Below are 15,319 nucleotides of genomic sequence, written 5' to 3'. Positions count from 1 at the left end.
CCCAAACTGTTCGTATTCTCCGTTTACCCTTTCCGTAGAAGAATCTACTTTAGTTCACATTTGTTAGCATCTTGCTTTTCCAGTTCTTTCATTTGTGTAAAGCCTTAGTATTTGAAATAAATAAATGAATTCCCCTATAAAGAGGTACACGGCGCAAGCTCTGAGTCGGTGTCAAATGGGACTTCTTTAAGTTGAGGGAGAAGCCCAGCTTGGGGATGGAGTGGCAGGTGACGGACAGATGATCCAGGACTTGCTCGGGAGAGCGCACCCTGATCAACCAATCATCAAGGTACGGGTAGATGTGAATCCCCCCTTTCCTGAGATGCGCTGCAACTACTACCATGAGCTTGGTGAAGACCCTCAGGGTGGAGGTCAATCCGAACGGCAGGACCCGAAACTGAAAGTGCCAGTCTCCAACCACGAACCTCAGGTACTTCTTGTGCTTTGGATGGATCGGCACATGAAAATAAGTGTCCTCGAGGTCAAGAGACGCCAACCAATCCTCAAGTTGAAGGGCCTGGAGGACTTGAGAGAGAGTAACCATCTTGAACTTGTCCTTCCTGAGGAGTTTTTTCAAACCGCGCAAGTCCATGATGGGTCTCAAACCCCCGTCTTTCTTGGAAATAAAAAAATAAGGGAAATACCATCCCTTGTTCCTCTCCGCTACAGGCACCAGTTATATGGCGCCTTTCTCCATCAGGGATTGAATTTCCTGTGCTAGGAGCGGATCTGGACTCTTCAAAGAGATTCCCCGGTGGATTGTCGTGAGGCCTCTGCCGGAAAGGAAGACAGTAGCCGTGGGCTATGATCTCCAGAACCCACACATCTGAAGTAATGGCAGGCCACTCTACAAGATGCTGCGCCAGCCTTCCCCCAACCGGCGAACCATGGCACATGGCCACATGACTGAGCTGAAGCGGCTGCGGCGTTGCCTGAGGGCAAAGAGGCAACTGCCCGAGCAGCCTTGGCACCTCGAGTACCCTGCTTTCCACCTCTGGCACTCATACGGTGGCCCCTTTGACTGGCAGCTCCTCTCGCTTTACCAAAGGATGAGTAATAATGAAAGGAACCTCCCCTCCACTGCTGTCCCCTAGGACAAAAAGGCAGAGGTTGTCGAACTGCAGCGCCCAACGACTTCGCTTCAGCTTTGGAGGTCTGCAACCTCTCAAGGCTCTCGTCAGCCTTGCTGCCAAAAAGATGCTCCCCGTCAAAGGGCATGTTGAGGAGCCGGGCCTGCACATCAGGAGCATACCCCGACTTCTGCAACCACGCAAACCTGCGTATCACGATGCTCGCCACCATGGACTGGCTGACACAATCTGCCATGTCCAAACCCGACTGAACGGCCTCACACATGGCATCCTTGCCATCCTGAACCATGGCAAGGAAACCATCCCGTTCGTCCCCTTCGGGAATATGTTCAGCCGCTAGGGAAACAGTGCCACAGAGTGTGCGTGAAACGTGACAAGGCACATATGGAGTTGGCCGCCTGAAGCACCATACCCCCTGCAGATAACACTTTCTTCACCCAGCCGTCAAAGCGCTTGTCATCCCTATCAGGAGGGATGGAAGGATACGACGCCTGCTTTGCTGGGGCCGTAGCTGCCTGCACTACCAAACTCTCCGGAGTAGGGTGCTTGGACAAGTAGCAGGGGGTCGCTACTGGCTGGGCACTATTTTCGCAGCAAAGACTTGCCCACTGCCTGGAGACTCTCCGGAGCAGTCCAAGCCACCGCCACCCTCCTCTGTATGAAACGGCAGTACCGGGTCATTTGGTGGTCCAAGGTCGAGGATATCCGTAAGGTCATCCTGAAGAAACTCCCCTGGGGGAGCAGACCATCCCAAGTACTCGGTGACTCTAGACATAAGGCGCCGGTACGAAGAGTCGGCATGAGTGCCAGGTTCACGCCTACAAAACTCCACCTCCGGAGAAGTGTCCAGCCCACGAGCATCGTGCAGGGACTGCCTCAGGTCCTCAAATTGGCTAAGGCCCGAGAGAATCTCGCAAGGCACCGCATTAAGAACCATGCCATCATCAGAGCCTTCATCCACCTCTGAAATAAACTCAAGATGGCGGTAAGAAGGCACAGAATGTGAACTAAAGCCATGTTTGACCTTGGCCAGAGCCTTTCTAGGGAGTTCCACCGAGCCCCGGGGTACCCCCGTCGACACAGCCTCGAAAGGCGTCGAGTGAATCGGCGTCGACGCCGATCGCGGCACCGACTGCATCAATGGCGTCGACACAGGCCTTGAGGCCTGAGCCCCGAGCGTGTCCCTCGACAGCCTGGGCGCCAACGACTTCTTCAGAGGCGGGGCCTCGACGACCTCGGCACCACCTGCGTCGACGTCTTCCTCGAAGACACCACAGGTTCACACGGTCTCAAGCGTGTCGACGACCGGGACCTGGACCGTGCATGACGAAAACGATTACCCTTGTCCGTGCCGACCACCCGAGCCCGAAGGCGTGCGAGCGGTGTCTCGACTGATCACGACCGACCCCACTCGGAGGCACGGACGGACTGGTGCCCTGCGATTCGAGAATCGCTAACATTTTCTTCCCGAAGGAAGCCCATTCCTCCGGCGTCGCATGCTTGGTGGGTTAAGCGACCCGTCGAGGGGCGGAGTCCTCGGATGATGACGGGGAAGGCGACCGAAGACAGCGCTTCCGGGAGTGCCTCGGAGTGGCAAGACAGACTCCGGGACCGGGACCGAGACCCACTGGACTTCCGGCGACAATGCAGAGAGTCGCCCCTCGAATCGTCCGTCGAAATCCCTGCAGACCTCGACTTCCATGGCTTGGACACCTTACCTATCGACAACAACTTCTTGCGCTCCTGCAAGGCTTTGGACGTGAGCGAATGGCAGTCGACAGTCATCCGTGTCATGGGCCTCCCCGAGGCACCAGAGGCAGGACTTGTGCGAGTCAGTCACAGACATCTTGGACTCACAGTCCCTGCACTTCTTAAAGCCCGGACACGGGCTGGAAGACGAGGTAGACATCCTTCACGAAGAAGAAACTTCACAAAACGAACAGGTTCGAAGAACCAAGATGACAACAGAAACTCCAAAGAGTCGAGTTGTAAGTAAAGTCAATTTCACTTTACTGCTCTTGGAAACTGTAGTTTATCCAAGAGCAGGTATTTAAACCGTTGGGGAAATCTGAAAGACTTCCCTGTGCTACTGCACTGAAGGTGCTGTGTGAAACAATGTAAAAGATGATGCCTATGGAGTTTGTCAGACTCCAAAACCAAAAGAAAGTGTTCAAATTCAACAAAAATGCATGAGAGAGTGGGAGAAAGGTCTCACTCTCTCCAGTACTAAAATCCAAAAAGAGCTGGGGGTCTCGAAGGTAGAAGGGAATTCGCACATGTCTGAGAATTCTCCCCAACAACCACTCTCCACGTTTAACTTTATTGGGTTAGGCTAACCTCTCAGGAGTTCAGTTTTTCACTATACTAGGGTGGCCTCTTAAAATCTGTCCACCAGGCCAGGTTATAGATATCCATCTTGGTATTGTCCAATTGTTTGGCAGAATTGCATGCAGTACCTCGGGGACCACCATATACAGTTAGGACTACAGGTGTAAGTAAAACCAACCTTTGGTACAAGTCTGTACTACACAGTTTTGTGGTAGCAAGCTGAGCAGCCAGGCTTATCTCAAGAGGGAATGCGAGCAGTAAAAGAGATTACACAGAGGTTTTACAATCACAGTGGTTCAAGTAGACACTTACACTCAAGATTTCTTGGTAAAACACTTATTGATTTATTACACAATCATTTAGAAAACATCACTAGAAGGCAACTTATTATACACACACACACTCCAAAAGCAAACCAACAAGTTTCTGAAAAAAATAGGCTCCCCTGAAATAGGAGCTAAATGGCATTTCAGTTACTTTCAATGGGAGCAAAAAGGCACAAGTTAGCAGAATAGATCACAAATACTTTCTTAGACAGTGCAAATAGTTAAAGTTCACTAGAGGACTCGACTCAGTTCAATAGGCATAGGCCAAAGTCAATGGACTAGTGTCTTGGATAGGAAAGAGCAGTTCTTGAAGTAAAAAGTAAAGTATTTGCCAATGTTCTCAAAAGTAGTTTGTACGAAAAAGAATCCTATATTGGGTCTCAAGCTGATTAGGCCTGCAAGTTGGGAAAGTTCCACGAACTTCCACCGCGAGAGAAGCATTCTCTCAATCGGGCTGGCACCATACCTTAGTATGAAGCAAAATATGCAGCTGAAGAGGTGGGTTCCTGGCAGTTCCTGCAAAACTCACCGTCCCTGAGCCTCAGTCGGGGGGACACGAGGGAGGACGTTGGGAGACTCCTGCACTGCACGGGATCTTTGGAAAACACTGACAAAATGGAGTCACTTCAGTTCGAGTAGCTGTTCATCAAGCACACAAGCTGGTGTCCTTCTCCCTGGTTAATCCTAACCAGCTTCGAGAATGGTATCCAGGTGGCTTACGAGTTGATTGGTCCCACCAATTCAAAGGGAGAAGTCGTCCTTGCAGGGGCTTCTCTGTCGAGATGCACTTGGTAATTCGGACCTGCAGCAGGGCTTCAACGGGCAAACCAACGGTCCATGAGCTGCAGCAGCTGCCCTCTTTCAGCTCGCCTTTGGTTCTTTTGTTCCAGTGGTCGACTCTTCTTTCCGGTCCAGGAGACTCGCCTTTTAAACAGTTTTCTCCCATTCATTCCAGCCTAGCTGCCACTCACCCAGCAGGGTGGCTGTCCTTGCCGGACAGTCAGCCAGCCAGCCAATCACGCCAGAGTGCATTTGGGTCACCTAGGAGACTAAGCACAGGGAGTTTCGGGCACCGCCCTCATTTCCTGCCCACCCTAGACACTCAGACGGCAGAGGCATGGAAACAAAGGGACCAAACCTAGCTTGACATGCAGAGACAAACACTAGAAGGACCTTTCCAAAAACAAATGATGAAAAAAGGGGCTTAAGGCGCCATCTTGAAAAACATGGCTCCCGCGATTTTTAGCTACTGGTGTTTGCGGTCGGGAAAAATCATGGTAATTTGTTCTAAAACCACTGCCACCAGCCACTTCGATAGAAAAGGATAGCATTTAGCTGCTACATGAGTTTCTAGACACGGGATACTAGGTAACTCCTCCAGCACTCTATAGGAAGATAGTGTGTGGTGGGTCTAGAAATTTAAAAAGACTAGTAAAGTCAATTTAACCTTGCATCCTCTGGGAAACAGTAGTTTATCCCAGAGAAGGTATTTAAACCTTTGGAAAGTCTAAAAAGACATCCTTGTGTCACTGCACTGAGGGTGCTGTGTAACACATGAAAATATGCCTATGGGGTTATCTTAAAACTCCATAATCCAAGAACACAAGAGTAAAACATACATCAAAATACATGAAAGAGTGGGGAAAAAAAGGCTCACACTCTTTCCAGATAAAACATCAAGTCCTCAAAAATCCAGCAAAGTTGCTGGGGGTCTCTAAGGTGAAGTGAATTAGGGAGAATTCTCAAAAATTTGCTAACACCAATCTTGCACAACAATGTATTTCACTCATGCCCCAATCCCAGACACTCTGGCACCACAGGTGTGGAGTGGGACCAGACAGTCTCACCCACTTCCTAGGCCACATATAGGCAGCACTAGCCCACAAAAGCAGCAGTTTCCCAGGCAAGTGCATGACCTTACATAGGATTTCATGACCTAGCAAGGCAGGAAGAAGGACAAACAACAATATGGCCAAATAATCAGCAAAATTCTCGTGCCATGGGCATTTTAGGGAACTCGCCACATTTAATAGCCGTATGCGGTAAATGCAAATGTGCACACTAAAAATAATGCAAAAATGGTAAAAATGTATCTGCTGCCACCAGCTTGGTCTTTAGGCACAAATGACCAAACATTCCTAGTGTAAACAGCTAGGGTGATGCAAAGGGATCCCCATTGCACTGCATTATAAGATGCAATGTTAAAAAGTTGTATTTTGTGGTGGACACATTTTAGAAATCCATCTCACCATCACACTCTCCTGAGACTAAGCATCGACTACTCTCAACACTAACTTGATTGGGTTTTGGCTAAACTCGAAGTTTCTCAGCTCACCATAACTCGGGAGGGCTCCTAAAATCTGCCTACCATGCTTGATTTTAATAATCAATCACAACAGTGGATTCATCCTAAATTAATTGAGGTCGCCTTTCTGATTTAAAATTTGGCTCATCTTTGACAGAAAAGTCTCCTTTGGAAGTGGGGCATATTCGAGACGAGAGTGTTCCATCGACTGGTGTAGAAATCAAAGGGGCCAGGGCCTGGACGACTTAGACCAGAGAGTTTCGGCACTGAGAATTTACTTCAGCCATAGGAGTCAGGACCAAGCCCTTACCTTAGTCATGCGGATCTTCGCAGGGTCTGTGCCGCTTTGTTCAGGAGCGTTGGGCGCCAATGACACCACCAGGGCCAAAGCACTCAGGAAAAGGGGCTCAAGGTGTAAAAAGATAATAGAAGCTGCTTCTGGGCATGCCTGCACTTCTTTGAAGCACAGTGGTGGTGAGAGGATCCACTCTTTAAGTGGGGTCACTTGCGGTGCTCCTTTTCCTGTTGTGCCAAGGACCTATCTTGTGACCTCAACAACCTCTGTTCACCCTTTACCTTATGGAAAAAGGTGTAGTGTTGAGACGCTGCTCCTAGAGGGCCTTCGGGTGCATGGATTGGCAAAACCTGAACTCATCGGGTTTGTGCTCATGCCCAGATTGTACAGAGATCCTGTGAGGGTCAGAAACTGACATCTGTTGGCTACAATCCACGCAAGATGCCTTCGCAGGATAAGGCATTTTAATGCAAAAACACCTACCACCAGCTTGCCTTAGGCATTTCGTCCAAGTAACCAACAAGCCATTATAAGCATAAAGTATCCTAACTGGACTTCACTGGAAGGTGATATGTGCAATTGTAAAATACCAGAAGAATAAGAGATGCAGGCTCTCAGTACTGACAGTCTTGGGGACTAGTCCGCTTCCTCTAAACAAACACAGGCAAGGGAAGTAAAGCGGAGGGGCTTTACGTCCCTTCAAAAACACAGGAAAGACCTTACAAACAAACAATACGAATGGTGCCCCATGAGAATCTAAGTTAAAAGAACAAAAAAAGGATTTTCGTTAACAAGTAGCAATTGTGTTCAAATCCATGAACATTGGAAAAGCTCCGATACCTTTACCTTGATTAGCTAAAACTAAATATGCAGGAAAAATTTGCCAAAGAGCTGATAAATGGTTCACGGTAGGAAAGAACGAGCAGACATGCATGGCCATAACCTGCATGTGATTTTCTGTACTTTCATATTTTTTTTAATGTAAAGAATCAGTCGTCCTGTGCATAAACATTAAATATGTGATTAAGTCTACTACAAATTGTAACATACAGTGCAAACATGTTAAATGACGAACAGAAATGGCCAAAAGATGAAGTCCTTACCATAGGCAACCTGGACTGGAGCATCTGAATATCATCGTAACCATATATTTGCTTTAGGACATAGGGAGACAAAAAACAGCACAGCATCGTTGTAAGTACTTTTCTGAACAGGAACACATTTCAAATTAAAACATCTGATTCACTAGTTGAACAAGAAAAGTGATAACGTACAGATTAAATCCCTTCTCAAAGTTTATTAGCAACGCTGAAAAAATACAACAGGAGTGATAAATAAAATATTTTCACTAACAAGGTTTATCACATTAGATAAATAGATTTACAATTGTATTTAAAGATATTTATAAACACAAAACACTCCACAGGAATGTCAATGAAATGGGAACTCACCAAAAATTGCAAAACAAAGGCAAAATGTAGTACACCTGAAGAGTCAAGAAGGCAGTGTTCAGGGATTTCGAAGATGAACCATAGAACCCACTATAAAACGTTTAGTTAGAAAGGTGTGACTGGCAGGGATTCAAGATGGTCGCCTGCTGCAGATAGACACGCCGGCGGAGCTCCCGAACCCTAACAATGGGGAAAGCCCACCACCCTGTTGTTTCGGCGGCATACGAGGCTTAATGACACTGTCTGCATCCCGGCAATACGGGACATATTTTGGGGGCGGCCACGTCGCTGGTGTGGTGGAGGCGGATAGGAGCCTCAGAGCTCACGGCGGCTGGTGGAGCATCGGACCCCGGAGGCCCAAGGAACGAGGGCGCCGGGAGAGGAGGAGCAGAGGCGGAGGAAGGGGAGACCCGCGGTGGAAGAGCGGGTCGGGAACCGACCCTGTCCGGGGGAGCTGATGGAGCGGAGCGCGGGGTCGCTTGCTCCGGTGACCTAGGAAGAGCCGAGGGAGAGTGGCGCGCGGCCCCCGGAGGAGGCTCTCGGGAGATTGCTGGCTGGCCGCGACACATAGAAGGAGAAGTGCGCAGTTCCCACAGCCCCCAAGGAAAAAGAGGTCGCTCCCCCTGAGGAAGCCAGGGGGGGCTTGGAGACAGGCCCCCTGACCCGGTGGCGGCGAGTGGGGCTGGAGGCGGGGGGAACAAGCACCGGCAGAGGGAGAGCGGCATCTGAGCGGCTCCATCGGGAGCTGCAACGGACCTTGGGAGGGCCCATCGCCTGGATTGTTGGAACGGGTCCCGTGGGGGCCAGACTTTGGAGGGGGAAACGCCTGCCCACCGGCATTGCGGAGTGGGACGTGGAATTGGAAGTTTGTCCCCCGCACTGGTGGGGGGAAGGAGCGAAGGGGCGCAAAGAAGCGGACCCCGGCGGTTCCATCGGGAGCCACGGAAAACAGCAGGGAACATCTTCACTGGGCCCACTCAGGTTGGGCTGGCGGAGGCCCCCCTGACAGAGACAGTAACCGCCCAGGGGCCTAGAGGAGCAACATAAAGGCCTGATTAAAGTCATTACTGAGCCGGGCGCAGTGCAGGATTTTGGTCGGCGGCCCGGTTTTGAGTGAGCGGTGAGGAGAAATAATATTACCCCCCCGGACCCTAGTGGCACCGCTGGGTCCCTACCCTGAGGAAAGGCGGGAGGACCGTTCTCCCCACCCCCCCCCCCCGTTTGGAGTGGTGTTTATACGGAGGCAGGGGCAGTGTCTGTATGATACGGACTGCTGAGCAATAATCGGAGCGAACGGAGACGAAGATCACCGAAGGAAGTCAAGGTGGGAAAGGGGTTTCGGAGACCCCGAGGAGGTGAGTGAAGTCTCCAGAATATGGACATGGCTACGAAGGTAAAGAGGAAGAGCGGGAAAACGTTGTCGACCCCGGGAGAGGCTGCGGGTACTCTTCCCAGCATCTGGCCGACCCAGGAGGCGAGGGAAACATCAGGGACCGCGAAGGGGGACCCGGAGGGAAGCGCCTCCCCCCGGACGGGAGTGTACCACTGCGATGTCACGACAAGATCTCAGGGGGGAGATGCATACCCTGCAGATCAATTTAGCAAAAACGTTCCAGGATCAAATCCAGATTCTTCGAGCGGACCTCAACTCGGCCTTAGGTGAAATTAAACAGGAGTTGTGACAGCAAGGGGAGCGGGCGGACTTATTGGAGAGGGGCCTGCAAGAATTGAACGAAGAGGTGATGGCTAACAGCGAGGCAATTGAAAGACTTGACGTGGCTACACGTAATTTGGACATTCAAATGGAGGACATGGAAAACAGATCCCGCCGAAGTAACATAAGGGTCAAAATGCTACCAGAAACCGTCCAGGACAAGGACTTAAAAGGGGTGATACAATCCGTTTTTGCAGGGATTTTGGGAATCTCACCCCCGGAAAGCATTGAGCTCGATCGAGTTCACAGAGTGGGACGGGGAGGCATGGGGGCGCAGTCAAGGCCCAGGGATGTTTTGGCGGCCTTCACCAAGTATGTCCAAAAAGAGGAAACCCTCCAGGAAGCGAGGAGACAGGAGCCCATCTTCTACCGCGAGCATCGCATAGCGTTATTTCAGGACTTGGCAAGAAGCACTCTAGCCAAGAGGCGCCAGATGGCTCCCGTCTTGCAGGTTCTTAATGCAAGAGGGGTCAAGTACAGGTGGACCTTCCCGTTCGGATTGGTGTTCGAGTGGGAGGGAGTACAGAGACGCATAACTACAGTGCAGGAGGCTGTGGGTATTTTACGCCTGGACCAGGATGACGCCGCCCCTAAAAAAATCTAGGAAGGAGGTTGCAGCAGTTGAGAAACAACCAAGGCAATGGGCCTGGTCAACAGTGGGAGAGAAAAGGAGGAAAATGAAGCGAACCCCAAAAAGCAATCTGGCCAGAAACATGGATGGTTCTGGAGGGACGGAAGGGGATGCACAAGAGGAGACCTCAAAGTAGTAATAACTTTATATGGGTGGTGGGCCACTAAAGGAGACAATTGGCAGGGAGGTGAGCACCGTTCTATGAATCGGTAAGGATGGGTATATCCGAGATGTGGGGGGGAGTGGGAGGCGGGAAGGGCACGCCCTTCACAGGGTAGGGGAGGGGGGAGGGCTGGGCAGCAGAAGCTTCATGCAAGAGCCAGGGTATGGAAGGCAGGGATTTTACACGGCATCAGAGGAAGAATGGAGGGGTCACAGGGGATTCCTGGTTCGCTCCAGCGGTGGGGCATTCAAATGTGAGTGGGTCCTGGAGGGAGGTCAGGGGCTATAGCACTGAAGTTGTATTAATCCTCTCTAAAGTGGCTAACGCATAATGTGAGGGGGTTGAACACGCCCCTCAAGAGGAAAAAGCTAGAGCAATTTATGAGGCGAGAGAATCCAGATATTTTGGTGCTGCAAGAAAGGCACTTCCGGCCCAGAGACCAGGGGCGTCTCAAGCTGAGGGAGTTTGATCTGATATTACAGGCATCCGGGGGGGGGGGGGGGGGGGTGGGAGTAGATCAGCGGGGGTAGCCTTAGCTATTAAAAACTCAGTGGGCTTTAGGACGTCAGAAATTATTAGGGACAAGGAAGGCAGGTACATAATAGCCCTCGGGGCGCATCAGAACATCCCGTACATCTTGGCAGTGGTGTAGGCACCAAACGCAGGACAGGAGCGATTTCTGTCACGTATTTTGGGGATTCTGGAGGAAAGGGCACGAGGACCAATCATTCTACTAGGTGACCTTAATATAGCATGGGAGAAGGAACGGGATTAATCGGGGCGCCTGGTGGGCGGGGGAGGAGCAGTGCTCTCGCAAGACCTGAAGGACAGAATACAGGATGCAGGGTTGAGAGATGTGTGGCGCGAGATCCGGGGTAGGGAAGAAGGGTACACTTTCCTCTCAGGGGTCCATGGATCCCAATCTAGGCTAGACTATATTTGGGTATCCTCGGATCTGGTGGGTCAGGTTTGGGAAGTGGCAACGGGTCCTATGGTATAGCAGATCACAAAGTGGTGTCAATGAAAATGGACCTGGGTCATTGAGATAGGAGGGGGTGGGCCTGGAGGTACTCAGAACACCTTCTCAGGGATCCGATCATTAGACAAGACATAGAAGACAAAATCAGGGACTTCGCCACCAATCGAAAGGGAGACACAAAGGAAGAGATAAGGTGGGATGCCTCTAAGGCCACGCTAAGGGGGGGAACTAATAGCGGCAGCATCTCATAGGGCGAAGGAATTGAAAGAGCTGGAAAACTGGCTCAAGGAGGAGGTTGAAAGTGCAATGCACAAAGTGGAGGCGGCCCCAACGAGAGCTTCCATGAGAGAGTATCGAGGGGCGCTGGGACAGTTGGAAATCCTTAGGACAGAAAAAGCTGAAGGGGCTCTCTTAAGGGTCCGACAACATTATTACGCCAAAGCAAATAAAGCGGATGCTCTCCTTGCCCGCTTACTAAGAGGAGTGAAATCCAGGAACACGATCACAGCCTTACTGACGGAGACTGGGGAAAGGGTAACGGAATCAGGGGAAGTACAGGAGTTGCTGGTATCCTTCTAGGAGTCTCTTTATTAATCACAGGGCCCAGAGATTGCTCGCAGTCAGCGTTTTTAGATAAGATAGAGTTGGAAAGGATTGGGAAGGGGGCGCTGGGCCAACTATCCGGGGAGATTATGGAAGAGGAAGTGGCGAAAGTGATCAGAGGGCTTCCTCTAAATAAAGCCCCAGGCCCCGACGGATACACTGCAGCTTTTTACAAAACCTTTGCCGCGGTATTAGTCCCACATTTAACTCACCTTTTTAATGCATTTCGGCTGGCGGGGAAAATATCTCCGTCTATGGAAGAGTCTAGACTGACCCTTATATTGAAACCTAATAAGAATCCCGAGGAGCAGTCCTCCTATAGACTGATAGCATTGATTAATATTGATGCTAAGATTTTCACAAAACTCCTGGCGAATAGGTTGGAGGGCCTTCTCCCAGACCTAATTTATCCGAACCAAGCGGGGTTCATAAGAGGCAGGCAAACGGCGGACAATATCAGGAGGGTGGCTCACCTGGTGGAAAAGACTCACAGAACGGGCACTCCCGCGGTCCTTTTATCGCTGGACGCGGAGAAGGCGTTCGACCGTGTGGAGTGGTCGTTTCTGTTCAAGGTGATGCAGAAGATGGGCATTGAAGGGGACTTTTTGCGCATGGTACAGGCTAAATACCAAACGCCCACTATGAGAATTGCGGTGAATGGTACCACGACTAGAGCCTTCAAAGTGAGTAGGGGTACTAAACAGGGCTGTCCCCTATCCCCCCTGCTTTTTGCAATTTATCTTGAGCCGTTACTACAGGCAATCAGGGAGGCGGAGGGGATAAAAGGGATTTACTATGGAGTGGAACATAAAGTGGCAGCTTTTGCCGATGATGTTACTGGCCTTAGCGTCACCATTGGAATCTATTTGGTTGAGCAGGAAGCTATTAGAAGACTTTGGGGAAGTCTCTGGTCTTAAAATTATTTTAGTAAATCGGAACTCCTGAATCTAACGCTAGGAGTAGAAGATAGGGAATTATTGAGAAAAGCTACCCCTTTCATCTGGAGTCCTGGGGGGATTAAATACCTAGGGGTAAAAATCACGCCAACCTTGGGCGGCTGGTACCAAGCAAACTATCCATTGTTGTTGAAGGACATTAAAAAGGGACCTACACGAATGGAGGGGCCTCCGGATTTCGTGGCTAGGTAGAATGGCCACAATTAAAATGGTGATTCTCCCGCCATGGTTATGTCTCTTCCAGGCTATACCCCAGGCCGTAACGGGGAGCTTCTTTCGAGAGTTGAGGTCTGTGACGAGTGACTTCCTGTGGGAAGGGAAAAAAAGCACGAATCAGTAGACACCTGTTAACTGCCCCGAGGCGGGCCTGGCATTACCAAACTTCCAACAGTACTACGAAGCAACGCAACTGCGGGTGATTAGGGATTGGCTTCGAGAGGGGGAAGCCTCACAGGATAAGCAATGGGTGGCAATGGATAGAGCAGTGGCACATCGAAACTTGGCAGAAATTTTATGGCTCCCGAAGCAGCTGTGGCCCAAGCATGTATATGAGAGCTCTATTACGAAACTGATGGCAGAGAACTGGGACAAACTGGTGAGGAGTAAAGGAATCACAACTTTCCCCTCCCCCTTTACGCCCTTGTTTCGAAATGGTGACTTCACTCCGGGGATGGAGGGAGGGGCATTTAAGCACTGGCGAGAGGGGGGTTTGTAGGAGGCTGGGTGACCTGTTTCGGGACAGGAAGATTCTCCCTTTTGAGGAGTGTAAGAGGGCGTACGGGGTAAAGGAGGGAGAAAGACTTAGATATGCACAACTGCGCCACTGTTGTGAACAAAGAAGCTGCAACAAGGGGGAACACAAGGTTTGAGAGATTCCTTCTATCTACCAAGGGTCTCATATCTAATCTCTATAGGATTTTAGACGAAGCCACTGTTAGAAGCCCCTGGGCGTACATGGGAAGGTGGGAACAGATTTTGGGAAGGGGGATTGAGCGTGAAGAGTGGGAAAGATTATGGAGGAAGATCTCCAGGTTGGTTAGAGCATCCCAACTACAGGAGATGTGGTATAAGGTCCTATTTGGGTGGCACTATACACCAGCTCGACTGCGGGAGATTTACCCCGCTACCCCCGGGATCTGTTGGCGAGGCTGTGGGATGGAGGGCACGATGCAGCATATTTGGTGGACATGCCCGAAAATAAGGTCCTTTTGGTTGGAGGTTCAGAGAGCTCAGGAGCAGGCCTTTGGTCTGGGCGGTAGCAGACCCCCTGAGGAGATTATTATGGGTTTCGGGTGGATCAGTGGTGCGGGGGAACCTAAATCCAGAGGGAAAGCAAGGGCGATTCTTACAATTTAAGCTATGACGGTAATAGCACAAAGATGGAAGAGTAAGGAGGTCCCTTTATTGCAGGACCGGTTACGCAAACTCTGGGAAATCGTCGCACTTGAATGGACTACGTATGTGAAGGATAACAAACTACAGTCCTTCGCTGGAGATTGGGAGGAAACTTTGGCTTTTCTTAAAGATGATTTCCTGATTGGGTGGCGCCCTCAACGCCTGCGACTATTGGACCTGTGTTGAGTGCTGGCAATGATCCATGAAGATAATGGGGGGGGGGGCACAATCTTGAAGAGAATGCATCAGGAAGCCATGGAGATATGAATGGACTTATGTTGCCTTGGAGGGGGAGGGCTTTTTTTTCTTTCTCTTGTATGCTGAAAACCTAATAAAAAAGTTTAAAAAAAAAAAAAGAAAGGTGTGACTGTCTCGCACTGTCCTGAACCAAGATTGGCTTCAGCTAAGAAAGCCATAAAATTGACAAAAGCAAGTGGTTTATCAATTTCATTTCAGCATTCATTTCAGGGGAAAAATAAAATGTTTCACTGTTCAGATTCCAGGAAGCTGAGAAATGAAGCTGCACCTCCTCATCTTGAGTCTCGTATGCGGTATAGCGAGGAGCCATGCCGCCATAATTCCCAGCAAGTGTTGGTACCACCAGTTTACTACTCTGCTGAGGAAATGTCTTGTGGCCCTTTTGATTGCTGCGATCTTGTTCGGTGAGGGAAAGATCCACTCAGCCCTTGTATCCCATACAAAACCCAGAAATCTCAGTCTGGGTGGCCAGGAGCTGTGACTTTTTGAGACTAATGGAAAATCCCAGTTCGTATAGGGTATGTATCAGCGTGGAAGCTGAGTGGTGTACTGCCTCCGATGACCTGGCCCTGACTAGCCAGTCCAGGTATGGATAAACGTGGTGGCCCTGTGCCCCGAGTAGGGCTGCCACTGCATTTATTGGCCTTGTGAAGACACTCAGGGCAGAGTTGAGGCCAAATGGTAGAACTCTGTATTGAAAGTGAAAACCCATGATCCTGAACTGCAAGGACCGACCAGTGCGTTTCCCAATTCGGGACGTGCAGGTACGCATTCTTCAGATCCAGGGGGCACATCCATTCTCCCTCGCACAAAGTCTCCACAAT

The 15,319-nt window shown here is 50.3% G+C and overlaps 1 protein-coding gene across 11 annotated transcripts in view; it reads right to left on the bottom strand.

Annotated features, from left to right (window-relative positions):
* Positions 1 to 15,319, bottom strand: part of UBAP2 (ubiquitin associated protein 2) — a 1,758,279-nt gene that overhangs the window by 456,868 nt on the left and 1,286,092 nt on the right. For 8 of the 11 annotated variants that reach the window (XM_069626852.1, XM_069626853.1, XM_069626850.1 and 5 more), the window contains one exon: positions 7,449 to 7,517. In XM_069626852.1, the coding sequence (XP_069482953.1) occupies positions 7,449 to 7,517 (69 nt within the window). The remainder of the gene's footprint in view (positions 1 to 7,448; positions 7,518 to 15,319) is intronic. The other 3 variants (XM_069626854.1, XM_069626858.1, XM_069626860.1) reach the window with 1 other exon arrangement.

This window comes from Ambystoma mexicanum, chromosome 6p, assembly GCF_040938575.1.
Source record: "Ambystoma mexicanum isolate Mex_15411 chromosome 6p, UKY_AmexF1_1, whole genome shotgun sequence".
NCBI lineage: Eukaryota > Metazoa > Chordata > Amphibia > Caudata > Ambystomatidae > Ambystoma > Ambystoma mexicanum.
The sequence above is the reverse complement of the archived record's forward strand: the minus strand, read 5'-3'. Positions and strand labels throughout refer to the sequence as shown.